The following is a 25,633-nucleotide window of genomic DNA, read 5'->3' on the forward strand; positions in this document are numbered from 1 at the left end:
GTGGAGGGTGAGAAAACCTGGATTTGTGCTGGAAATGGCCCACCTGTTGATCACTTTAGATAAGCTATTACCAGCAGGACAGTGGGGTGGGAGGAGGTATTGTTTCATATTCTCTGTGTGTATATAAAGTCTGCTGCAGTTTCCACGGTATACATCTGATGAAGTGAGCTGTAGCTCACAAAAGCTCATGCTCAAATAAATTGGTTAGTCTCTAAGGTGCCACAAGTACTCCTTTTCTTAAATCTATAGGGGCTGATAATGGGTTCTGATGACTATTCAGCACCCGCAGAAAGCATTTTCAAGCATCTGTGTGACCCATTTTCAGCTTGCTGCAGAGTGAAAGCCTCTTTTACATGTCTGCTGCTCCTCCACTTGTGTCCCGCTGCAGAGTCAAGCCCTTTTCCATTCTACCGCTGTTCTTGATGCTGAAGGGACTATAACTGGCAAGTTAGCAAAGGCACTTAGCATTGTTAACCTAGTGAATCTCCCCCCCAGTACCCTGCTATGGGCTCTTGAATTCCTTGGCATCATATAGGATTGTTTTTGTTGGATTTGCTCCATTCGCTCACCAGCAAAGGCTGATGGGTATCAGTACTGTGACTCGTCCCCCTACTCACTTTGCTATCCCATTGTGTGCAAGCAGCAAAATGAAGCCGATTAAATCTCTGAAGTGCTGCCTGTAGAAACTGACATTTTCATACCGTAGGTTGGATTTCTGTTTTCTGAAGAAACTCCACTAATGCCACTCATTAGTGGATTGTGGGGAGGGGGATACTTTCCCAGGAGTACTCCCAGTCTAGCTGGCCAGGACAGGGAAGACTAGGATTCAAAACTGGGCTCTTGGGCTGCAGTGCCCAGCACTAACCAATAGGCAATGTTTTTAAAACAGATCCTTTTTAAAAAGGAGGGGGAGATGGAAGGGGGGGGGGAGAAGCAGATTGGATTGGTGAGATAGTCCCACTGGTATTTGAGGGGCAGAGGGAGAAATCTAGGAAATAACTGGTGAAAACCATTTGACAGATTCACTTGCCATGGTCCTGGGCATTACCAGTACAACAGTATTGATTGCCTTGCTTCAATTTAGGGCAACAGTTTTGGCACAAAACTTATACGAGAGGAAATGGATAGTGGTGGTTAATCTCTCTTAAAAGATTGGTGAATAGTTTGTGGGGAACTGCAGTGCAGGCTGCCAGCCTGTAGGACACAGCTGCAGTGAGTTTTTTCAGATGTACAATCACAAATGTCAGTTGTTGGAGCTGCACCTTGTACAGTCAGCAATGCAGCAAAAAAAGAAACGAGTGGGTTTTTTTTAAAGGAAAAGCTAGCTCCACAAGGCCAGCCCCTTTGTTACATTGTGGTTTTAAACTGAAAAGCTATGAGGCTCCTGTAAAACACATTCCCTTCTCTGGATTGTGAAAAAACTGAAGACAACAAATTTAAAACATCCAAAATAACACTCACATTGCACCAAACTTCTCCCAGTGCCAGCAAACTTCTCTGTAATTGGTTCAGCTCTTGAAAATTTTTTTTTCTTCCATTTAAGAATGTAAACACAGAGCCAGATAATCTCCTGCTTTCTTTCAAATTACAAGAAATTGCCTTCTCTCTTACAAACCCTTCAACTTGTATGAACAAAGAGAGATCCCTTCCATATGGAAGGAGGAAAGAAAAAGGAGTGTTTATGTCAGAGGGCCTTTGAAAGTTTCATGAGGTTTATAAATTGGCTCTTAAAGCAGTGACTTTGTACAAGAACATGGATGTTCCCCTTACTAAACTGGGAAAGGCGGATTTTCAAAGACAGATCTTATTGTAACCAATTATGTTGAAAAGAACTGGTTTGTATCTTAATTATAATCGGAGCTGTAGCACTCCCTAGAGTAAACTGCCTAACGCTTCCCAATATAAGACCCGGTCTTCAGTTGCATATAACTGTGCCAAACGTAACCATTTGAGCTGAAATACCCTTTTTGGGTGTCTGCCTCAGGATGAATTTTGTTGGAAAGTTTCAGCAAAATGTGTTAGCTGTTTATGAGAATAAGATTAGAGGAAAGTACATTGTTTTGCCTGTGTTAAAAATAATTCTTACAGCACTTTTATTGAGACGTTCTAGTGCATCTGAGCTGTAGAGCGAGGCCATGCACTGTGACGGGGTACCCCAGTGTCAGGGATGTACCTTTTGCTGTTCCTGGGAAAATTTGCCCAAATTTGGACAAGTTATAAACATTTGAAAAATCTTTGTTTGCACATAGAATCATAGAATCATAGAATATCAGGGTTGGAAGGGACCCCTGAAGGTCATCTAGTCCAACCCCCTGCTCGAAGCAGGACCAATTCCCAGTTAAATCATCCCAGCTAGGGCTTTGTCAAGCCTGACCTTAAAAACCTCTAAGGAAGGAGATTCTACCACCTCCCTAGGTAACGCATTCCAGTGTTTCACCACCCTCTTAGTGAAAAAGTTTTTCCTAATATCCAATCTAAACCTCCCCCACTGCAGCTTGAGACCATTACTCCTCGTTCTGTCATCTGCTACCATTGAGAACAGTCTAGAGCCATCCTCTTTGGAACCCCCTTTCAGGTAGTTGAAAGCAGCTATCAAATCCCCCCTCATTCTTCTCTTCTGCAGGCTAAACAATCCCAGCTCCCTCAGCCTCATGCTCAGTAGAGACTTGTTAGTTTGGCAGCTGAACACTCTGAAGATTCTCTGTGCTCTTAAGCATGTTCTAGCACAGGGATGCAGGGGCTGAGCAGGAATTTTCCTGCAATTGCTGCTCCTGGTGCTGGGCATAGTCACTGGGAGCCAGGAGATTGTCTCCTCTGTACTGTTCCACTTGCTGATATCCAGGCAGTGAGGAAGAGAAAGCAACCTGACTTGAATGCAGAGGGACAGTAGTCAGAGTTGGGGATGGGGAGGTTGGCATGTGCCTTGGTGGAGGGAGTAGAGCTGGGGTGAAGAGTCTGGGACTGGGAGTTGGGCAGAAGACTTGGATTGGATGAAGCTCCTGGAGGCGGGATGTGTGTGTGGAAATCCTGACAGACTGGGATAACGAGGAGGAACTGGAAAGGGAGACTTGAAGGAGGAGCTGGGGCGGAGAGACAGGACTGGGAAGTGCAGGCTGGAGGGGATGGTGTAGAAGAGGTCAAGCTTTGAGGAAAATGAGTGCAGAAGGATCTAGGATCACTAGCACATACTTCCTCTAGAACCTGGAATAGAACCCAAGATTTGAGTCCTAGCATCCTTTGCTGTCACAAAATATCTGTGAAACCCACTGGCAAAGTCTCTCTCTCATCCCCCTCTAGTGGCCAGTCCACATAGAGACTGATAACCTATTACAGCCATTGGTACTAGCCCAAGTGGCAAAAGTCTGTTCTGTGGATCTAACGGTTCCAACGTTGCTGATGACCCCTGTTAATGTCAAAATGGTTCTATATGGTGGAGTTTGTTTTTTTTCAGTGTGGCTTTTTAAGGATGCCTGTGCATGTGGGGCTTCCTGAGGGTTCCAGGGTGACTTCCCAGCTATGGCTCTACAGTAGTGACCACAGAGAAGGAGAGAGAGAGAGAGAGATTCTGACATTGCACCTTAAATAATAACCTTAAACAACACACCTTAAATCACCTTGGAAACAGAGGCTAGTGCAGAATGCAGCTGCCTTTTTGTTTAAATGGGGTATCTTGCCATAAATCTGAGACTGTCCGTTCCAGGATCTTTACTGGCTGCCTCTTGGTCCTGGACTCCGCTGGACTCTTTCCAATTTTTCCACATCTTTCTTGTAGTGTGGGGCCCAAAACTGGACACAGTACTCCAGATGAGGCCTCACCAGTGTCGAATAGACACTGTCTATTCCCTCTGTCTATTCCCACTGTCACATCCCTCTGTCTGCTGGCAGTGCCCCTACTTATACAACCGAAAATGCCGTTAGTCTTCTTGGCAACAAGGACACGCTGTTGACTCATATCCAGCTTCTCGTCCAGTGTAACCCCTAGGTCCTTTTCTGCAGAACCGCTACCGAGCCATTCGGTCCCTAGTCTGTAGTGGTGCATGGGGTTCTTCCGTCCTAAGTGCAGGACTCTGCACTTGTTCTTGTTGAACCTCATCAGATTTCTTTTGGCCCAATCCTCCAATTTGTCTAGGTCCCTCTGTATCCCTCTGACCATGATGGTTCCTTCTCCCAGTTCCACAATAGCCCAAATCTGTAGACCTTTAGGAGGCATCACAACCCCTATCTATTGAAGGAGAGTTGAGGTTTAGGTGGGGTGTGGATTTTTATTTAGTGGGCATTAGGGTTTTACAAGATCTTAGGATATGTGATCTTCTATAGACTGAAATAGAAATGACTAAAACTAAAGAAGACCACTTGGTATATAGCACCTAGACAGTAGAGCTCTCTGAATAGTTCGGTTGGAACAACCCAGAATTGCTTCTAAACGTATTTGGCCATGGGAAAGGAGAGCCTGGCACTTGGAAGAACAGATCTTTGTCAGGAAAGGATGTTTTTTAGATAACTTGAACATGGGCTGGGTTAGAAGGAATTAGTTTTATTGTTAAGACAATGGCCTAAAACTCTGAAGATCGGGACTTGGACTTCATTTGTGACCTTGTCCTCAAGGTCACTTAATTTCCGCTCCTCAGTTCCCCATCTGTAAGAAGTGAATAATTAATACTTCCCTACCTTGCAGGGGTGTTGAGGACAAATCCATAAATGCTCGGGAGGAGCTAAGATAATAAGGAAAATGGATGGATATAGATCAATTAATCTTTGGTAAGAAATAATGTGATAAGTACAGAGTGCCCAGCTCTGTGGCATTTTGTTATAGGGAAAAATCCAGTGGGATCTAAAGGGAAAGATAAATGAATGTCTACATTATTCAAATAAAATCTGTGAAATGCACTGGAGGGTTTTTTGTTTGTGCCTTTTGATTACGAAAGGCGCTCTGGTTCTTTTGGGCATATCTTACTTTCTCCAATCCCGCTTAAAATTCTTTTCACCTCTGCAAGAACCAGGATGAGCTGATTTCTTCTTTTACTAGCATTATGGAAGGAGAGTCAGGACTTGGCGTCATGCCACCAGGGAATGAGAGATTCAGAGGTCTGCAATAACATCCGTTTCAGATCTCTCTAATATGGGCAGAATGATTTTGGAAATGATACATGTGAGGACACTTTGCATGGTTTAGCAGTATAAAATAAATGCACTTGAGCAAACTGTTGAACTCCTAAGTGATCCTGCTCTCATCGTGATTGCTAATCTAGTATTTTTAAAGAGGGTTGATTGCTAAAGTTGTCACTTCTGATAAAAAGCACTAGGTACTTTGTGCTGCTCTAACGTTATTTTGCGTTTCCCCCACATTCAGTAGTGCAGTAGAAATTGGTGGGCTGTTCTTCCCTTCCATGAATGTATGGTACGAGGGATTTTTATAACTTCAGAATGCAGAAGATGTGTGTTTCTGACCTTCCAGGAGAAATTGCTGGGAGTGATCCAGAAAACTTGCATATGTCTTAAACAGGAAAACTGGCCCTTTCAGATCCTGAGAGAGGTTACCTACTTAAGAGAAGTCCACAACAAAAATGAAAGCATCAGGAGACTGCAAATGAAGCCAAAGGTTTCATTTAAATGTACGTTAAAAGTTAAACAAAACTTACAAAATAGTGTACATTACCCAGGGTTTGGTTCCATTTTTGGGAACTGTACTGGATAGCAGAAGAAGAAAGATAAGTGCATGCCTTGGGTTTAGCTGTTGTAGGACTGGTGTTAAATAAGATAAATCTGTTCCAATTCCAAATCTTCAGACTTTTACAATTAGCCTATATTTATCTGTAGCATCTTCCATCTTAAAGGATCTCAAACTCTGAACCTAAACACAGTGATCTCTTTACTTACCACTAAAATGCAGCTAGCTCTGAGGTGAAGTGTTCCAGCTGCATATCTCACAGCAACATTACTGAAGAGTTTTATGCAGGACAGAAAGACAATATTGTATCCATTTGCAGTGGTTGAAGGAATTTAGGGAAGCCAAATTTAACTGTCTACTTGAAAAGAAGACAGGACATCCAGAAGAACACCACCCCTTCTCTTTCAAGTAGCACCAGAAGATCTTTCATGATGGTATGTGGTCAGAACTTTGATTTTGACTTTCTTATCTAAAAGATGTGAACTCCTGTTGTGCCCCCTAACACCATATGGGGGTATTGGATCAGTACTGAATCAGAAAGAAAAGTACTATCACTTCCTTCACCACCTTTCTTTCTGGTTTTCCTTGATGTTTCCCAGCCGAACGCTAAGCAAGTCAGACCCTGTTTGTCAGGAGAGATCTCTTGCAATTACTGCACTAAGTGGTCGTGCTTCGATGAATTAAAACATGCATACAAAGTGTAATTTTTGCTAAGTGTGCTTCTGGTTTTTTTAAGCATTCTGGATAAGAGTAAACCTTTAGAACACCCATCACTCTTGAGCAAACTTACAGGATAGTAAAAAGAAAAGGAGTACTTGTGGCTCATGCTCAAATAAATTGGTTAGTCTCTAAGGTGCCACAAGTACTCCTTTTCTTTTTGCGAATACAGACTAACACGGCTGTTACTCTGAAACCTTACAGGATAGTGTTTTGCTAAAAGTCCATTTGACCATTGTGTGCACCTGTCATAAATATAAAGGGAAGGGTAACCACCTTTTTGTATACAGTGCTATAAAATCCCTCCTGGCTGGAGGCAAAACCCTTTCACCTGTAAAGGGTTAAGAAGCTAAGGTAACCTTGCTGGCACCTGACCCAAAATGACCAATGAGGGGACAAGATACTTTCAAATCTGGAGGGGTGGGGGGAGGGACAAAGGGTTTTCTGTCTGTCTGTGTGATACCCTTTTCTGGGAACAGATCAAGGATGCAAGTTCTCCAACTCCTGTAAAGTTAGTAAGTAATCTAGCTAGAAAATGCATTAGGTTTTCTTTGTTAAATGGCTTGTAAAATTCGCTGTGCTGGAGGGAATGAATATTCCTGTTTTTGTGTCTTTTTGTAACTTAAGATTTTGCCTAGAGGGATTCTCTATGTTTTGAATCTGATTACCTTGTAAAGTATTTACCATCCTGATTTTACACAGGTGATTCTTTTAGCTTTTCTTTAAATAAAATTCTTCTTTTAAGAACCTGATTGATTTTTCATTGTTCTTAAGATCCAAGGGTTTGGGTCTGTGTTCACCTGTATCAATTGGTGAGGATATTATTATCAAGCCTTCCCCAGGAAAGGGGGTGTAGGGCTTGGGGGAATATTTTGGGGGAATAGGACTCCAAGTGGTCCTTTCCCTGTTCTTTGTCTTGGTGGTGGCAGCGTTTTACCTAATCCAAGGGCAAAGACTTTGTGCCTTGGGGAATTTTTAACCTAAGCTGGTAGAAATAAACTTAGGGGGTCTTTCATGTGGGTCCCCACATCTGTACCCTAGAGTTCAGAGTGGGCAAGGAACCTTGACAGCACCTTTATGCCTTTTCTTTCTAATCACCGGTGGTTACTAAAAGATTTCTATGTAATGGCTTTCCCCACTAGCCCATCCTCATGGATTCCTGCAGTGATGTCACAGGTGCTTGTTTGAGACATCATGTTTCTGTGCAATGGAAGTGATTGTGAGATTGGTATTGCAGATAGAAAGAGAATGTTCCTTACCCTCTACACATATTTTCTGGGCAATCACTACTTTTGAGTGAGGAAATGGAGAGGGACCATTACTGGTTTAAATGGGGGTTTGCTGAACTAGACTGCCTATTTCAGAGTTTGCAGGGAAATGGTGGGGCCTCATTAAAAGAGGGCTCCGAGCATTCCCTGCATTAATCTCCTCCGACGTACAATGGCAGTGCTGTAGCAGTCCCGGCAATGTGTACATGAAAGCCGCAAGCACTTGCTGTGCTGCTTGCCTTCTGCTGAATACCAGACAGATCCGTGCTGCGGGGGTGTGTTGGAGAAAGGGAGTTTCCCTTACTGATCAAACGCAATCTGCTTTTATTCATTATTCAGTTGCCTTTGAGAAGCCGAAGGCACCATTGAAATACCTGAAATCTGAAGCTTATTTATGTCTTGCCCATAGTTCGTTGCCAAAAGCTCCCAAAGGAAGTGCTTAGTGACAACTTCGTAATGTATATTATTTGGGGAAATGCCTTTTTACAGCTGACCCTCAAAGGTGCGCCTTATTTTCCTATTTTAGAAATAGAAGGAAACGCTTGACACAGTGATAATTTTCCCAGCTCCGCTATCCTGAATGCTTGGGGGTGTGTGGGAGCCATCTGCCAGAATTCCTTGCAAGAAAAGAAGCTAAAGGATCCATTTGCCTTGTGGCAAGTGACCTGTGCTGCTAGTCAAGAGACTACGGTTCAATTCTTGGTCTCCTATAGTGTGTACTGTAAGGGACTGGGGGTGCTGAGCACTCATACTCATCTCTCAATGGCCTGCAGCTAGACTGCCTTATTCTGTGATCCTATTAGATTTCACTAACTAAGCAGAGTTAGTTCATATATGCACACATACATATGTTTCCACAGTATGCGTCCGATGAAGTGAGCTGTTGCTCACGAAAGCTTATGCTCAGATAAATTGGTTAGTCTCTAAGGTGCCACAAGTACTTTTTTTTTTGCGAATACAGACTAACACGGCTGTTACTCTAAAATCCCATGGCACTCTTTATATGAATGGGGGCATTAAACCAGGCGTCTCAGTCAAATTCCAGCTCTGGCTACGTTCTGCCTCCTTAAATTCCCCCTGCATTTTGGAGATGGTGGTTTTCTTCACTGTTGGGCAGTATTGCCATGCAATTTCACCCCATAGGGATTAATGTTTCAGCAATGGTTGTAGGGGGTCCCCATGTAGAAATTGTCTTTCAATTTAAGGTCCTTTAGGATGGAAGGCACAGAATATCAGAAAGAACCACTAGCTGACTGTGACACCATTGAGCTTTTCTGAGCCTTGCCCTATGATTGGCTAGAAAGAGGGTGGCTGCAATGCATATTCTGGAAAATAGGGTGTAAAACAGGGAAAGCTGGAGGGTCCTCAGAACTCCACCAGGTAGATGTGTATGCCCTGTGCATCAAGGAGCACAGATGTCTGGGGTTCTTGCTCACTGCTGTACCATGGGGAATTGGGCAGATACTTCCCCCACTTATTGGGGATGGAAGTGGCACAGCCATGGATTGGCTTGGAAACGGAGGTGGAGGATTCTCTTCCCTGGCCCCAAAGGAATCTCCCAGCACACAGCCATGCTGCTCAGACAGTTGCTGGAATGAGGATCTAAGCCTTAGGCAGTTGATCCCCTCTGGTTTCAGCCTGTCTTCAGATTCAAGGTCCCATTCAATAGATTTTCTCTCCAATCACAAAGGCTAGAAACTTTGTTTTAAAATCTGAACATGTGTCTGCTGGAAATGGTTTGTGGCACTCTGCACGAGAGGCCTGGGGATGTAGTGGAGCAACTCCCCCAAGAAGTCTGGAGAGAGGGAGCTGGTGCATGAGAATTGGGCATGTATCTTCTTTTCCACTTCAGATTAGCTAGTCTGGGAGTCTCTCTAGATACGGCAAACCACAGAGTTAACTGGACTCTGTATTTTTCAGTGCGGGCAGTTCTGAAATTGTGCCTTTAATTGCTGGAGAAATGGAATCAATGTTTTATATTTTAAATTATATAACGCAGGTGTGTGTTCTTGACATGTTGCTGTTGTGCTCTGTCTTCCCTCCCCACTGCAGTGCCAGGTCTCTTCAAGGAAACCCGGCCAATGCAGATCATTATTTCACTACCATACACGAGCTCTGCTTTATTTCATGTCTTGCTCCCCCTCTCAAGGGACTCTGCTGGATGACTGTGTACCTTTTTTTTTCTCTCCGTGTGTTGGGAAACTTGTCACTGTGGCAGTTGCAATACCACAAGCTTGTCACCGTGACGATGGAAATCACTGCACGACCATGAGGGCGACAAATGTTGAGAGCCTTGTTTGATTCTCATTATGCCGCCGCAAAGTTTTCCAAACCGAATTATATTTTAAAAGCAAAAACACTGTAATAACTGTCCTTCTCATTCTTTCCACAGAACTTCCAAGCATCCTGTCATTAAATATTTAATTAGTGTGAATTATTGTTCTTCTGTTCTCCACAGGTTTTGCATGCAGAAGAGTGTCAGATTGGTGCCAGGAGTCACGCTGGATTTAATAGAGAAGTAAGCAAGATTTTATGACATTAAAACTACTGCTTTCCTGGCTTCCATTATTATATTTGGTTTGATGAAGAGGGGAAATTGCTTTTTAGTCACATTGTCCTCAAGATCCTTTCATTCTGCTTGTGGGCATGCACCTCTTTGGGGTGCTTCTGTTGCCCAAGATTCACTTAGGGGTACCAAGTTTCCCTCTGCTCATTTTTCTTTGACTATCTTACCCGTTAGTCCTTTGTTTTGCATTCGTTCTCATGTCTATGGTGTGTCTCATTATATTGTCTTACCACAGGCTGGCAGAACAAGCAGTGACTATGGAAACAAGAAATCATGCAGGGAACACTGTTTAGATGGAGTCTTACACTTGCTCTAGAGCTTTGCTCAGACCTTTTAACTTACAGGTCACCTAGGTCTCATTCCTGATATGTTGAACATACACTTGCCTGACAACTGTCAGCCCAGAATCCAAACTTCGGTCACCTTTTTGGCAGTCAGTATTGTCAAGCCACCTAGCTAGTTGTTTTGGGCACACATTGAGAGAGTTTGTCAACGGGGGTCAATGGAGATGTTAGATAATGCTCATAGCCTTAAATTTTTGGAGTTACAACTTCGCACGCGTTAAGGACACATGTGAAATTAGTTTAATACTCTCAGCCTATACCCTAGCTAACGTAAAACCATGTGGCAAAAGCCTCTGCTTAAGGCAGGCAAAGGCTGCTGTAGTAGAGAATGTCTAAATTCAGGCAATGAGGTACATTGGTAGAGCTATATGGGAGCATACAACTGAAATGGCTCCTGCAGGTCTGGTGTTTAGATACATTGGCAGAGCTAGTCCAGGGGAGACTGGCACTGGAATAGCATGGAGTACTACAGGCCAGGATTGGGATGCACTGGCGGAGCTGTTTTGGGTGCATAGTGCTGGAACTCTGCCGGGGAAGCTTTCACAATACTTGTCTGAGGTATGAATGTCTCTCAACATAGCTATCGTTTTCTCTTTTATGACCCATAAAATCCATTCAATACCCTGAGCCTCTGTGTGTGTGTGTGTGTGTAAAATCAGAAAAAAAAGACGTGTTTTGTCACTTCCTCAGCACACTCTAGTGTTCTTTCTGTCTAATAATGTATTATATTTCGATCCTTAATGTCATGGATACCCATAATAATCCTTTCATCCAAGCAATACTTGACCAGACTACTGGCTAATGGACAGCCCAGGGCAAAATGATGGACTAAGTAAACTCTTCTCCAAAGCATAGCCCAGGTTATGCAAGCCACCCAAGCTATTGAAAAACTAAATCATAATTCATCTACTGCATTCTTTGTTTTCAAAGAGTTTTTATAGGAAGGTATTTTTTGCCATCAGGTGAGGTAGTACATATTTGTGTGGATGGTCTCTGAGATCTGTGCCACATGGTTAGTATTTTCAAGCTTCCTATTCTTAGAACATTGTTGTGTACCCAAGTTAAATTAGCTTGGAACAATTAAAATAAAAGAGAATTCAATTTCTGAGATGTTTGCCTTGAGAAACGCTCATTGTCAAGATTAATTAGAATAGGCCATGGGCTCGGACTTCTGACACGTGAATGTTTAAAGCCAGTTATCCTCTTTCAATTCTTCAGGATTTGAGTCATTCATTCATTCAAGGCATTCTCTGTGGTGTTCGGAGGGGTTGGGTTGGGGTATTTAATCGGTGCGTAGCTAGTAGTAGTGTTTTAATGTATTATTTCTTGCTTTTTTAAATAGGTTTCTGTAGAGTACAGTGATTTGCAACTATCATTCATTGGTCCCAGACTGCCAGTAGGAAATGGTATTTTGCAACAATGGTGATGAGTGTAGGATTCCATCAGCTAAAATTCCCAGTTCAAAGCGCTCTGTCTTCTCTTTTGGCTTATTGCATTGGTAAAGTAGATCCATGTTGAATAACCTGCACATTTTAACCCCAAATAAATTTCAATGTGTAGTTGAATGCCAGAAAACCTTCCGTGTCATATCCTTTAGGAGATAGGTCGATATCAGGCTCTTGAGCAGCTTTTAAGTGTTTAACCATTATGGAAGCCATGCTGACATCAAAAATTTGATCTATGTGAAAATGGGTCCAGCATCTACAAGCCAAATTATGATTCTATTAACCTTAACTTAAAGGCAGTAATGCATAAATGGGTTCAGACCATGTTCAAGAGATCCAGTAGACAAAGAACAGGCTTGTGGTATAAAGGAGGAGGCTGAAATCACTGAGGGTCCCTCATGTGATCCTCAACTGACATGAAACTGTAACTAGGCAAAGCCCTGCTGGAAGGGTTTGAAGGACTGGAACCCACCAGGGTCTCCACATGGAAGATGGGTAACACCTGGTAAGCTTGGCATGCCTGTAGATTGTTTGTTGTTTTATTATGTGCTTTCTCAGTAATGTTTTTGTCCTAAATAAATGTGAAGGCTGGCTGGTCACTGGTAAACACATTCAGACCCTAGAAGAAAGCAGAATGGCTGGGGCTGGACAAACGTCAGAGCTGCTGGGATAAGCACAGTGAATTGCCAAGGACCTGCAACCTTAAATTTCTTGTTAAGGAGAGTGTTGCAGGTCGCCACCCATAGAGAGGTGATGGTTGGAGACCGGAAACCTAATGGGGGTCCATGAGCAGATGACAGAGGGAGGGGGTAGAGTGCATTTAACCATGGAACTGTGAAAGCACTTATCCGCTTGTTTCTGAGTGAGGATCCAGCCCAAACCATTGACTAAAACTGGCAGAGCAAGGCCCTTGGGTAGTGACAGATTATGTAGGAAAACAAAGAGAAATCTCTTCAGCTCATTGTCTGTGAAAAAGAAGCTGATGTAAAACGGGGTCAGAAATCTGTTTGCTAAAGTAAATAAAAGAACTAGGAGAATTAATTCAGCTTTCATCCATCTCCAGAACTATATTACATTTTCCCTCCCATAACTCATGAACCATGTTGAGCTTTTAGGTTTTGTTTTCATTACACCAGCAGTGAACACATTTGATTTTTCTTTTTCCTGTTTGCAATATGCTTTGTGGATTTTTAACTGAGGTTTTTCTAAGTCACACACTGCGCATGGCAGCAATGTTTATGCTGATTCATCCCATCAATTGCTATAAAATCTTCATGTCAACTTATAGTATTTTTGAATAGTACGGGTTTTTAACTAATGCACTGTGCAAGGTGCAGGGAAGATGGACCAGCATCCCTTGTAATCTGTGAGTAATCAGAAGCGACTCATTCATTTCTGTTTCTTATTCTATCTTGCTTTCTGATTATTGAAGGGAAAATGGAACCTCCCCAGCCCAACTCAGCAAAGCTACCAAAAGAAGCTCTTAAAATTGTTTTCAGTAATGTGTCAGTGAAGCAACAGCTGCACTTCCCCATTAGGTACTGTGCCCTATGGCAGTGCATGCCACTTGTCCTTGGGCGAGAGTGTTTGCAAGGAGGTGAGGAGCAGAAAAGAAACCTGCACAGGGGTTGTTCTGTCTCTCTCATCTCAACGCGCACCGTGCCCGCTAATGCTCTTTCAGAAGCTGAGGGTGATCATCTGGTGGCCTGAGGGTTCCTCTGTTTACTTTTAGGCTTGGCGGGGTTCGATTTTTATCAGTAACTGTCGGTAAACATCAATTTCAGCTTGCACAATGCAGTTGATGAAAAATTATATCAACCAGTAACCATGGGTGTGCCTGCAGGGTTCGGCGGTCACCAGCCCTGCAGCTGTGCAGGGAAGCCTCGGCAGCCCTGCTGTCATGGGAGTGAGTGAGTACGTCTGTGACTGCGGAGCTGCAGAGGGCTCCCTGCGCTGCCTCAGGGTTGGTGACACCTGATCGCTGCAATACAAGGTGTGGGAGGAGGCTGTGTTCCTGGTGGAACAATCTTAAAAATAAGGATTGATAAAAATCATCAAAATTGGGGGGTGGGGGGGAAACGCTGCTAAGCCTACTTACCCTTGTGCGGACAGAGGGATGTTGTCCTGAACAGTTCTGATTTTGAGCTGTCTGGAAAGCAAAACTAAGAGGTTCTGTCTTTAAACCCTGAAGGAATCGTCAATACAAGTGGAGATCTCCTGGGGTACCACATAAATGTATTATTAAGCACTAACATATGAAGTAACAATTAAGTTCATTATCATTAAGAATATTCCGTGTGGAAGGATATCTGTTTTTCCAACTGGCTTAAGAAGTTAGACTAGGGAAATAAGCTCTCAAGGCCTGTGTGTGCCAGGAGACCAACCTGCTTCCCTTACTACGGGGATGAGAATACTATTGGGAGGGGCATACAGTTTCAGGGGCACCGTGAAGGGAAGAGCCTAAAGAGGACAGAGTTGAAGCTCTCATTTTCCTAGCCCCAAAGAATTAGACATGCTCAGAGGGGAAGAAGTGGCATTTCTTCTTATGGTGAGAGAGACTCTGTCCTCCCCTTCCAGGAGTAGGCACAGAAGACTAATCACTGCCCCACTAGGTTTCTGCCTCCTGAGAGGTTACTAAAATGAGTTGAACACCAGTGTCCTCATCTGTTTTCCTCTTCTAATGTTTTGCCTTAGAACAATGGGTATCCATGTCAGACATGGCTGGTCCCCTTTAACTGAGTCACCTAAACCTGCAGCTGGAGTACAAGGTACTTGAGATTGGCTTGTAATATCGCTAGAAATTCTAGCACCAAACATGGTAGTCAGTAATAGCCAGGTGTTTTGCCTTTGGAGCTGTGCACTTCCTTTAAACCCAGATTACTGGTACAAGATGCTCCCAGCCTTGCAGTGGTATTTTCAAAAGAACTTGAATTCAAGTGGAGCAGTTTTAGTTCCACAATACCCAGCATTAATGAGCTAAGAATGGTCAGGCACTCTCATCACCTGACTGGCAGGTGTAACTAGCATTCCTTCACAGGTCATTAATGATAATCCACTGCAAATATGTGAGTACCTCAAGGTGAAATGGAGGAGAAAAGTCATCTCCTTTGAAAATCCGTTCTGTTTCACTGCTAGGTGGGAATACAATGTGCGAAGGCACTAGCTGAACTGAAAATGCAGGAAATCTATGCTGTGTAACTGGGCAGCTATGTGTTATACTGCTTATAAATAGCCAGTTGCAGAAGGGTTCAGCATAGTCTCAAAGATGTAAAATCATAAATTAAGGGGCAGGGGAAAGGGATTAATCATTAAACTGCTACGTATCGACAAAGCTGTTGAGCTGGCTGCCAAGATGGGTTTCTGGATTTATTGTGTAATGTGGCTGGGTGACATACACATGTCCTTATTGCGGTCATCTTTTTGTGTTTTCAAGGCAAATGGGGCTAAGAGTCCTTGTATAACTCCAAATTGAAAATGACAAAACTGAGATTTCTACCAGTGGGTGAGATAATATATTTTATTGAACCAACTTCTGTTGGTGAGAGAGTCGAGCTTACGCAGAGCTCTTCTTCGGGTCTGGGAAACATGACTACATCAATGTTGTATTCTCTACCAGTGTCATTTTAAACCCCCTGAGCCACTTGTATCTTCTACTTCTTCCCCTGAATCTGCTCCATGGATTTGCAAGAGCAGCATTTTAAGCAATGAAATAAGAAAAGTCAAAGTATATTAAAACAGGCAGATGTTGTGGGAACGGGGGGAGCAGTTTACTTTGTTGGCTTTGTTCTTTAGTCTGAACAAAATCCTAAGCACTGTAAATTGGTGACATAATCAGTTACTAAAATCTTTCTGTATTATCTAGAGCAACGTTATAAAAAAATTGTTGCCAAACAGATGTTATGAATCCACATGTTATAAAAGCATAACATTAGGAGAGAGTTAACATACGTTACTGATTTTACTAGATTTGTAATAATTCTAAAACCTAAATACTTAAAGCTAGAATAATTCATTTGTTTCAGCAAGCTCCCCACCCCCACCCGCGCATTGGGACAGCAAGGCTCGGGCAGGCTCAAGCTTCAGTCCTCCTTCCTGGGGTCGTGTAATAATTTTTTTTGTCAGAAGGGGGTCACGGTGCAATGAAGTTTGAGAACCCCTGATCTGGAAGAAGGAACACAATGGTAGAACCTAGAGGAGCAAGCTAAGGGATTTTCCATTTCTAATTTATTACTGGATTTATTAATTCCTTCTGGGTGTCATTAATGTACTTTTTAGGAGGGCTCTGAATGAGGTGAGGATAGTGGCTTGGTGAACTGTAATTGGGAAGTCATTGCATATGTAAAGGTTGCTGTTGAAAAAAGCTCAGAGATGGGAGAGGGAAATTAATGGGACATCAAGCAGAGCAGGTATGCAAAAGATCTGAGATGTGTACGGAGGTAGAATCCTCCAGAGTCCTGGAGGTGAGGATGAGAAGTTATAACTCAATACTACTGACGAGTGGGAACAAGTGGAGGGAGGTTCATGGTTCGGTCGAATGAGAAAAATAATGACTGCACCAGCAATTCTTCATGTACTAGAGAGGAGCCATATTGGTTTCAGGGAGGTCCGAGACAGAGAAGGTTGTTGCAGAGGTTAAGGCAGGAGGTGACACGGGTATGGACAAGTGTTTTGGGGATAAGTAGGGGAAAGGGTCAGATTTGTGAGATATTGTGGAAGGAAAAAATGGGGCCGGGGGTGGGGGTGTGGGAATCAGAACTCCACCCTGTAAAGTCAGTTGTCCTTCCTAAGGCTTGTTGGTTTTGCTCTTAGACCTCTTAGCCAATTCGGATTTTATGTAGCCGTTGGCAACTATGGCTCAGTGCAGGTGAACCTCTGCTTTCCAGTGAGCTAGCTTGCTATTTTTACCCAGGTGTAGGAATCAGTTTGCCTGAAACAGATGACCGATGACTCCCCTAGGTCAAAAGCAAAACAGTTGCTTGGCCTTTTAGTCCTTTGCTTTGGCCACCACACCCTGCGTAGTATATTTCCTTTGCTGTTGCTGAGACCAGAAATCAAGCGTTTCTCAGTGTTGCACTCAAATTCCTCACAGTGTTTTAGGGGGCACTTGTTACAAGAGTTTTTTCTGAGTTCTTGCTCCTTCTTGATATCTCCATAACATGCTTTTTAGAAGAGCTGCCTTCCTGAAAAATGTTCTGATTGAAGGTTTCTGAGGATAGCAAACATTAAAACCTTTTCATCCTAATCTGATAAAGATATCAATTATAGAGAACACATGTTTTTATTATAGTCCCAAGACCAGTCTAGCTAGACAGTAGTGTATAATGTAATTTATAATTTATCTGTCTTTAAACCTGGGAAAGGAGTTTATTTCTAATTAAGATGACGAGTTTGAGAGTAAATTACTCTGCACCTTCTTTGAAGAGCCCAGATTTCTAATTATCTAGACTAACCCAGCAGCCTGATGAATAAGCATGTTGCTGCCTCTACAGTGCATTTGTATTACCAATCCTTTGAGAGGGAGCCAAAATAATCCATATTTTGGAACTAAAGCTGGAGCTCAGTAATACAGTTTTTAAAAGAAACATAGAGAATGTGAGGAAACCTGGGAAGCTCAGGGGACTGAGAATGGCGTAGAGTGCTTTTTTCCAGTGGGGCCATTTGTTAGTGTCTGGTACAGATAATTAGTGAGCAGAAGTCCCTCTCATCTGATCACTGTTCAGTTTTTTTGTCTGAAATGAGTTAATGGTTACAATAATTTGTAATGACCAAATATCCATGGTAAAAGAAACCCACCACAATTGACATGAATCATATTCCCTTGCCCCCAGTGTTGTGTTACACATCTTAGCAAACATACCATATTCTCTGTGGGGCATGGACAGTCTTCTAAATCCTCCATGTAGTCCCTGCAGATAAGGTTGAGTCACATAGGTGGGAGCAGGATAGCTTGCCTTGCAACTGCCTGTTCTGTAGCTGTTTGAAAACACAGATCTCAAGTCTCCAGGTCTGTCAATCAAGCATCTTTCAGCAGTACAAAATTCACTTTACAAAAATTACTAGAAACAACAAGTTTGGTACTAAAATAACCTTTGTTTCCATTATAACTATTATGGGGTGTCACAGGCTGGAAATCAGTAATTCATTAGTGTCTGTCAGTCACTGATAAGATGAGTAATGATTCACAAGGAACTAATTTAGAGATGAAGTGGGAAAAACAAAACCCCAAGAGACTGCACAGCAGAAAGAATGTGAGTAATTGGGGAAAATGTGGAAATCAGGCTGTAAAGTAACAAAATAACAAATGCCCAGAGAATCTTAATTAGTCCGAGTTGCCTTTAGAACAGTAGATCGGAACGGAGGCAAAGTAGTATGATTAGTTAGTTAACAGTAGTTTAGTTTTTCATCTCTGGAGATACCAGTTCAAATTATGAGTAGGTCCGGGACACTTAGTAATTTTTAGACATCCCAAACCAACACGCCATTTGTTGTGGATTAGCAGTGTCTACTCAAGAGAGACCCAGGACTGGACTGAGATGACAGTGACCAGGTCACATGATGTGCACGGGGAAAATCTACACAAAGGCAGGTGTAGTGCAGGAAGTCAATCAGCATGAGATTCACACACTCAACATAAGACAAAACCCAACACATTCAAAATAGCCTCTCATCCCTTCCCCTCTCTTTCTTTCTCTTCTCCTCCCCCTCGCCCCCCATCCCATTAGGGAAAATTCAACAGAAGCAGAACACCAAGAAACCTGGTAGGAGAAGGGAATGAAGACACCTTTTCTGCATGGCATTTTGATAGCAAAGTCCTGGAACTGTAACAAGCTCAGTTTCAAACATTTGGAGCACTAATTTCCTCTTATCGTATGTTCAGCTGATCATGTACTTTGGCATTCAGAATGTGATCATCCTTCCCTTTAACAGCCTTTGGTTTTGTATAAATTCATTTCCCCTGGTGCTGGCTGCGTGCTTCCTTGGATACCAGTATGTATTAGCCACATATCAGTAAGGGAGAACGAGGCTTTATGTGACTCGCACTTTTCCCCTTAGAATTCCATGAAGGGCCTTTTACAGTTGTCAGAATCAAACTGTTGTTCTCACTATACAAAGCTCTGTTCTCAGCTCCCTTCCATTGCTTTTGAAGTCAGATAATTGCTTTTATCACTTTTCTTTCTTGAGGGTTGGCATGTCCAGCAAGTTCTTGCTCATCTATTTAAAGCAAACTCCATCCAGCAGTTGCCACCTTTTCCCAGTAGCCATTAGCAGTGACATTCTTTCATTCCATCTGAAAGCGTCAGGAGGATCAGACCTGTCCATGTTTTGATAAGAATGGCACTGGCTTCATCCATTTTTAAATAAACAAAATTGTTGCTTACACTAAACATAATTCTTTTAAATAGTATGCACAGCATGACTTTGTAATCTGTTCTAAAATTTTCTGTCAAAGAAACAGTGCTAGAATTGGTTTGGGGTTGTTTTGTTTTATTTTGCAGCATGGGAATAGCCAGCAAGGTGCATATCTCAGTGTGTGGGAAAGAAATATTATTGATGGCACCAGTACTGTGGCTTGGTCTATAAGGCAATGAGGTCCTTTACCCAAAGACCTTGCAATCTAAAATAGTCATGAACACACCGAATAAAAACAGTCCAAGGTGTGTAGGAAAGGGAGAGAGAGCAACAGTGGGGAAAGTAATTATTGACCTAGGAGGAAATATAATTCTTATATTTCACCTTCATAGTTCACCTTTGAAGACTACAAACTTTGGACCAAAGTTGGGCAGTTCACAGTCCCAGAGTTCCTTCTAGTCAGTGTAATGGAAGACCCCAAAATTTGGCTTTAAATATATTAGATTTAAACATGTCGGCAACCAAAGGATAGTAGTGACAATTTGTCATCATACTTAGCTGACAAACGTGGCTCATTAGTACTTGAGTTGAGGGGTGGGAAAGACTTTTAGATTGTCTTTAAGAATGATGATCCAGAAGGCTTTTTTCTTTGGCAATGAATCATTTCTTATTGAAATGGAGCACTTAGTTTTATCACCATTGTTAGATAAAGAGTCAGGCGCTGGTATACTGCAAAAGCTTATTGTGTATGCAAAGTAAAGATCATACTCAACAAGATGGTTTTCATGGCAACAGTGTTCCATTGCTTAATAAAGATAGATGGCAGGACTGAAAACAAAGAGACAAAGTTTTAGAATGTTCCAGGATAAATGCTGTCAGAACTTTAACTCTTTTGTTGATTGTCTCAAGGAGGTGAGTGAGGTTTCAGGAGTTAGCCTTATCCGTTAGAATTGTGTCCTTTCTGTATCAGCTGCATGATTGTATGATAATGAGAGAGATGCTCCCTTTGATTGAGCTAACCATTGAATTACTGATGTATCTGTCTAGCTGAATGATTTACACTGCAAGATTCTGGCACTTGTGTAGCCTTTGGGCTTCCCCTCACATATGCTCTTTGAGACACAAGTAACAAGGAAGCCCCAGGCAGCTAGTAAATAGGATTGGTGATCGGAGCCCAGTGGAGATAGCTACCATACCTGCTGCCTCACCACATTCCCCAGATTTTAAAAGACTGGCAGGAGAGGGCTCAGTGGTTATACTAGTGGCAGGAGAAAATGGTAAGAATTGGACTGAGGACCTAGCGGGAGCAAGTTCGTAGGTTTGGATAACCATCCCAACTTTGAACTTTCCCTTTCACTGTTTTTGAACACATCAGAGAATATTAACTATAACATCTTGTTCTAACATGTAAGCCATACATTTTAATGTGCATCTCAATTTTATACACATTAGATGTCCAATAGTAAAGTTAATGCAGTGAAGCTTTTACCAACTGAGGGAGGAAACCTGGCTTCCTTTGAAGTAAATGTTTCCATTGTAATTAAAGTGATTCACAGGATTTTGCTAAATTTCTGAGGACATTGACAGTGGCATCTGGCACAAGTTCAGTGACCTTGACATTTCATAGTCTGCACTGTTCACAATATACTGCAGTGATTTAGGGCTTTGTAAAGGTGGCTGTTAGGAATAGTTGATGGAAGAACTAATGGATACTGTAGAGATGTTAAATCCCAGCCAAGAGCTGAGGCAGCGTGGCCTCCTGTCCCCCCCACCCTTTTGTTTTTTTATTTTTGGTCTAGATTTAGAAATGACATCTGTTTGGTCCTTGATGTCAAGGGCTCTCCAGTGATTGTCAAAACATAATATGAAAGACATCAGGAGAAGTGAAACCAGGAAGGCAACAAAATCCCACACAGGACAAACTCTTTGTGGAGCTCTGCTGTCTTTTTATAAAAAGATCTTCTACACTTTCCACGGGATGCATCCGATGAAGTGAGCTGTGGCTCACGAAAGCTCATGCTCAGATAAATTGGTTAGTCTTTAAGGTGCCACAAGTCCTCCTTTTCTTTTTGCGAATACAGACTGGCACGGCTGCTACTCTGAAACCTGCCCATTCCATGTTTGTTTCTTTTAGTATCCACATACCCAAAAAGATAAAAAGCATTTATAATATTGTGGTCAGAGGACTGCCTTGAAAGACCTTGTCCTGCAGTGTGCAAGCAAAATGACTGAGAATCTCTGCAAATTGTTTTATCTGAAAAAACAATTAAGATACTCAAGTCTAAAGAAAATCTGCATATTCAGTGGAACTCTGCAAAAATAAACAAAATGAAAGCTGACTCTCATTTCTGAAGGGGGATGGAAATGAGGCTATTTAATGTAAGCAGTCAGTTTTTTATTTTATCGTAAAATTGTGAGAAAGGAAATAAGAAATGCTTTACTTTTCCTCCAACCTTTTATTCCATATTTTTTTCTGTAGCATTAGGCATCAGCTCCCATAAGTAATGGGTACAGGCTGGTGCTGCTGAATTTCACTGTAGGTTGATTGAGTTTCTAAGGTTGGTTGGTGATGGACTTATTCAATTTTTGGCTGATTAATTATCCCTATTATCAAATTGATCTTTGTTTACCATCTGAGAGTTGAGAATTGCTCCTCCAGTCCCCCTCTGAAGTTAAAATTTGATTCCCAAGCAAAGATGAGATTGACTGTTATCAGATCGTATTCAAATAAAAGCCCTTTCCCCAGATCATTCAGCCTGTCATCCAGGCAACACAAGCAGTTTAATCTTTACTGCTGTCACAGGACAGGAGATCAGGACGTCTCATCTAGGAACAGAAGGATTGCTGATTTTTCTAATGCAAAGATTTATCCTGCTAATTTTTCCAAATTTAATTGAGTCTCTGTGAAACATGCAGAATAACCGTGCAGTCAAATACCTTCTAATGTATGCTTGATAGCTGCAATTTAAAATCTAAAGGCCCTGGTATGTGTGCAGGTAGACATTATTCAGAATACTGCCTAAACACTTATATACCTGCCTTCCTCCTGTTCACCTTCTCACCCAATAATAATACATAAACATTTATATAGCATGTGCATCTTCAAAGCACTGGCAGACCTTAATGAATTTTCACACTGGGAGAGGGTAGGCAAAAGTTTTATCCCCATTTTATGCCTGGGGAAGCTGAGGCACATGGAGAGACAATTTACCAAGGTAACATAGGGTGTCAGAACAGAACAGAGACAGATAATTTTTGATTCCCATCCCATGCACTTGCCAGTAGAGTGCTCTGCCCTTCACAGGCAGACATTCTTTTTCACAATACCTGACAGAGGTTATAGTCTTACAAAGGTTTCTAACATTGTAAATGTTCAGGACTATCACCTACTCTTATCAAATAAATAGGTCTTTAAAAAGCAAACACGTCCACAACACAATCTATGCCCTACTAACGAGCAATTGTTTTCAGTGCCAAGCCTTTTAGTGAGAAAATATAAAACCCCAGACTGTTTCTCAAGAGAATAGCCTGGATTATTCAAGTCTCAGGTTGCTTCTAGGGAATGGCTGCAGGCAGCAACTTCCTATTTCAGCCTGCCATTCACAGCTAAGAGCACCAGCCAAAATACACATCTCTGTGCATCTCACATTTAATAAAGAGAATTAGGTGTGAAGTTGTTCTTGGAAATCTCTCTGCCTCTCCCATCAGCACTGAAATTTGATATTCTGAATTCTGCTCTGATACGAGTTCTTTCTACTTGCTTTGAAAATTAAGTTAAAGGGACAGACAAGTAGCTTAGGATCGATATTTGCCCTACCAAGAAGCCTGAACAAGGAATGCTTTTGGATTCCAGCCATAGTAATATAACTTCACTATTTTATTGTCGAGAATTGTGTGGAATGTAAGTGTATATTTATGTGGAACTTTCACCAAAGAACTTATGTGCCTTTGTGTTCCCTCTGCAGCAGCAGTTAACAAACATGATTTCTAGAGATGTATATCTTTTCTCTCATTCCAAACTAAACTAAGATTTTTTTTTAAAGTTTTTAATATCAAGCAGCTTGAGAAATACTGAGTTACAACAAGGGAAGACAGACTCCTCCTGAATCCTGCACCAGACATTGTGGATCTCTTCCTACATGTTCGTGTGAATGATCTGAAGATGGCTGGTAACAGGCAAATGATAAATTCAGCTGCATCATTTAGTTTTGTCTCCAGACTTTTAAAGTCTGAACGTGCGTTACGGAAGTGTGATTGGGGTGGATGAGGGGAATCTGTGAGGATAGTTTGCCCAATTTGGGATGCTAATTTTGCCAGTATGATTTTCTTCATGCTAAAGGATATATGTATAATCTGAGAGGTATTGAGTCTGATCATGTAGAGTTGGAAAAGTAATGTAGTTCCTAAACTCAAGGAGTGAGAGAGAGTTTAGTGATTTTTGTTTGTTAAAATGACAGATTGTGAACCATGTAGGAATTATTCATTTTATTATAGAAAAACATATTGAAGAGTAATCTGAAGACACTTTGAATGGCAGCAGGATGGGGTGGGTTGTAGCTAGCTTCTGTTCTGCTTTTGGTTGTCTATTATGTTGGGTGTTTTTTCTGGGCCTGTGACTCCTCTCTGGTTTTGGGTGGTCTTTTTTTATTTTGAGGCTAGGCTCAATGGGATTGATATTATCTTGAGTTATTTTATAGCACCCTAGATTTTCACAGAATACCTAGAAGGATATTGTCCCTGCTGCAAAGAGTTTACAATCTAAGGCCCTAAACCTGCAAATACTCACATGCTGAATTTTAAGCAGATGAGTAGTCTCGCTGAAGTCAGTGCTTAAAGTTAAACATGTTTGTGTTGGTAGGATCAGGGTCTAAGTTTTAGGTGTGACATACCGGGGAGAGAGGATAAGAGGAGGGTTTTCAAAGGTTCCAGTAACCAGTGACACAATTGCTTAGATTAAGCATGTGCACTTCTTGGTTAGCCTATCAAGATTTTTTGCTAAATATAAAAATAAAGAATAAGATTATGAAAATTATGAATATTCTTGACATACAGAAAAGGTTAAGGTAAAACAATTCTCTGATTAGCGCATATAAATAAATACCTAGATAACTGCATTGTGAAAATTTGCTAAATATTTTAGATGAGTCAAACACTGCAATCCAATTAAACTATTATCGTTATTTCAGAGGAAAATTAACATTGAATATTGCAGGTGTGGCCAAACTGTGAGCCACATGTGGCTCTTCGACAGTTCAGCTGCAGCTCACGGAGCTCGGTGGGTCACCCTGTGGGGGGAGGAGGGGTTTCACCCCCCAACGGAGCGAGCCAGTGCTCGCAGCTTCAGCCCCATGTGGGGGGCGCAGAGGCGCAGGGTTTCAGTCCTGCTGAGGGTGAGTTGGCGCTTGCAGCTTCAGCCCCACGGGGGTGGGCAGGCACGGAGGCTCAGGGTTTCACCCTGCAGCGGGGTGAGCCAGTGATCATGGCTTCAGCCCCGCAGGAGGAGGGGCTCTGCTGCTGGGGGCTTCAGCCCTGCAAGAGGAGGCAAGCTGGTGCTGGGGGCTTCAGCTTCAGCTGCACATGCTCGTTATAACAGGAAATCGCGTCACTGTAGTGCTGTGCAGACCTTATGTGCTCCGATCTCCCTGCATGCTGCACACTACAGTTGTGTTTACTGTTCACAAGTCGCATTTGAATAGTTTTAGATTTAAGTGTTAACCTTACGTTAATTTTGTGGATGACAATGACATCTTCAAAAAGTAAGAAATGCAAGTATGAAGAAGAAAACCAAAATTTTCAGCCAGAATGGAAGGAAGATTTTGCATTCACTAGCAAACGTGGCAAACCCCTGTGCCTAATCTGCAATGCATCGCGCTTTCTCGCTACAAAGCGAACTTGAAACGTCACGACAAAACGAATCACAATAACTTTTTGTCTAAGTACCATCCTGGATCAGAATGAAGGGAAAACAAGCTACCCACATTAAAATTACACCTCAGCAGTCAGCAGATGCTACTTTCTGCCTTCAGTAAGGAAGCTGAGACAACAACTGACTTTTTGCTGTGGCATGGAATATTGCTCGTGCTAAATGTCAGTACTGTGATGAAGAATTTGTTAAGAAGAATATTGCAGAAGTAGGTTGCAGTTTTAGATCCAAGTAACACAAGTTCTCCGACTAATACAGCAAATTCTAATTTTGTGCCACACTATGGAGAGGTGGATCTCCCAGATCAGTGCCGATGTTTCAAGCAAGATGCAAAACGAACTAATAAAGAATA

General features: G+C 42.2%; 1 protein-coding gene across 3 annotated transcripts in view; it reads left to right on the forward strand.

Annotated features, from left to right (window-relative positions):
- The window catches only part of RPTOR (regulatory associated protein of MTOR complex 1), a 314,905-nt gene that overhangs the window by 159,375 nt on the left and 129,897 nt on the right, over positions 1-25,633 (forward strand). For all 3 annotated transcript variants that reach the window (XM_048818846.2, XM_048818851.2, XM_048818847.2), the window contains one exon: positions 10,112-10,171. In XM_048818846.2, coding sequence (XP_048674803.1) covers positions 10,112-10,171 — 60 coding nt within the window. The remainder of the gene's footprint in view (positions 1-10,111; positions 10,172-25,633) is intronic.

The sequence above is a fragment of the Caretta caretta genome, chromosome 14 (assembly GCF_965140235.1).
Source record: "Caretta caretta isolate rCarCar2 chromosome 14, rCarCar1.hap1, whole genome shotgun sequence".
Taxonomy (NCBI): Eukaryota; Metazoa; Chordata; order Testudines; family Cheloniidae; genus Caretta; species Caretta caretta.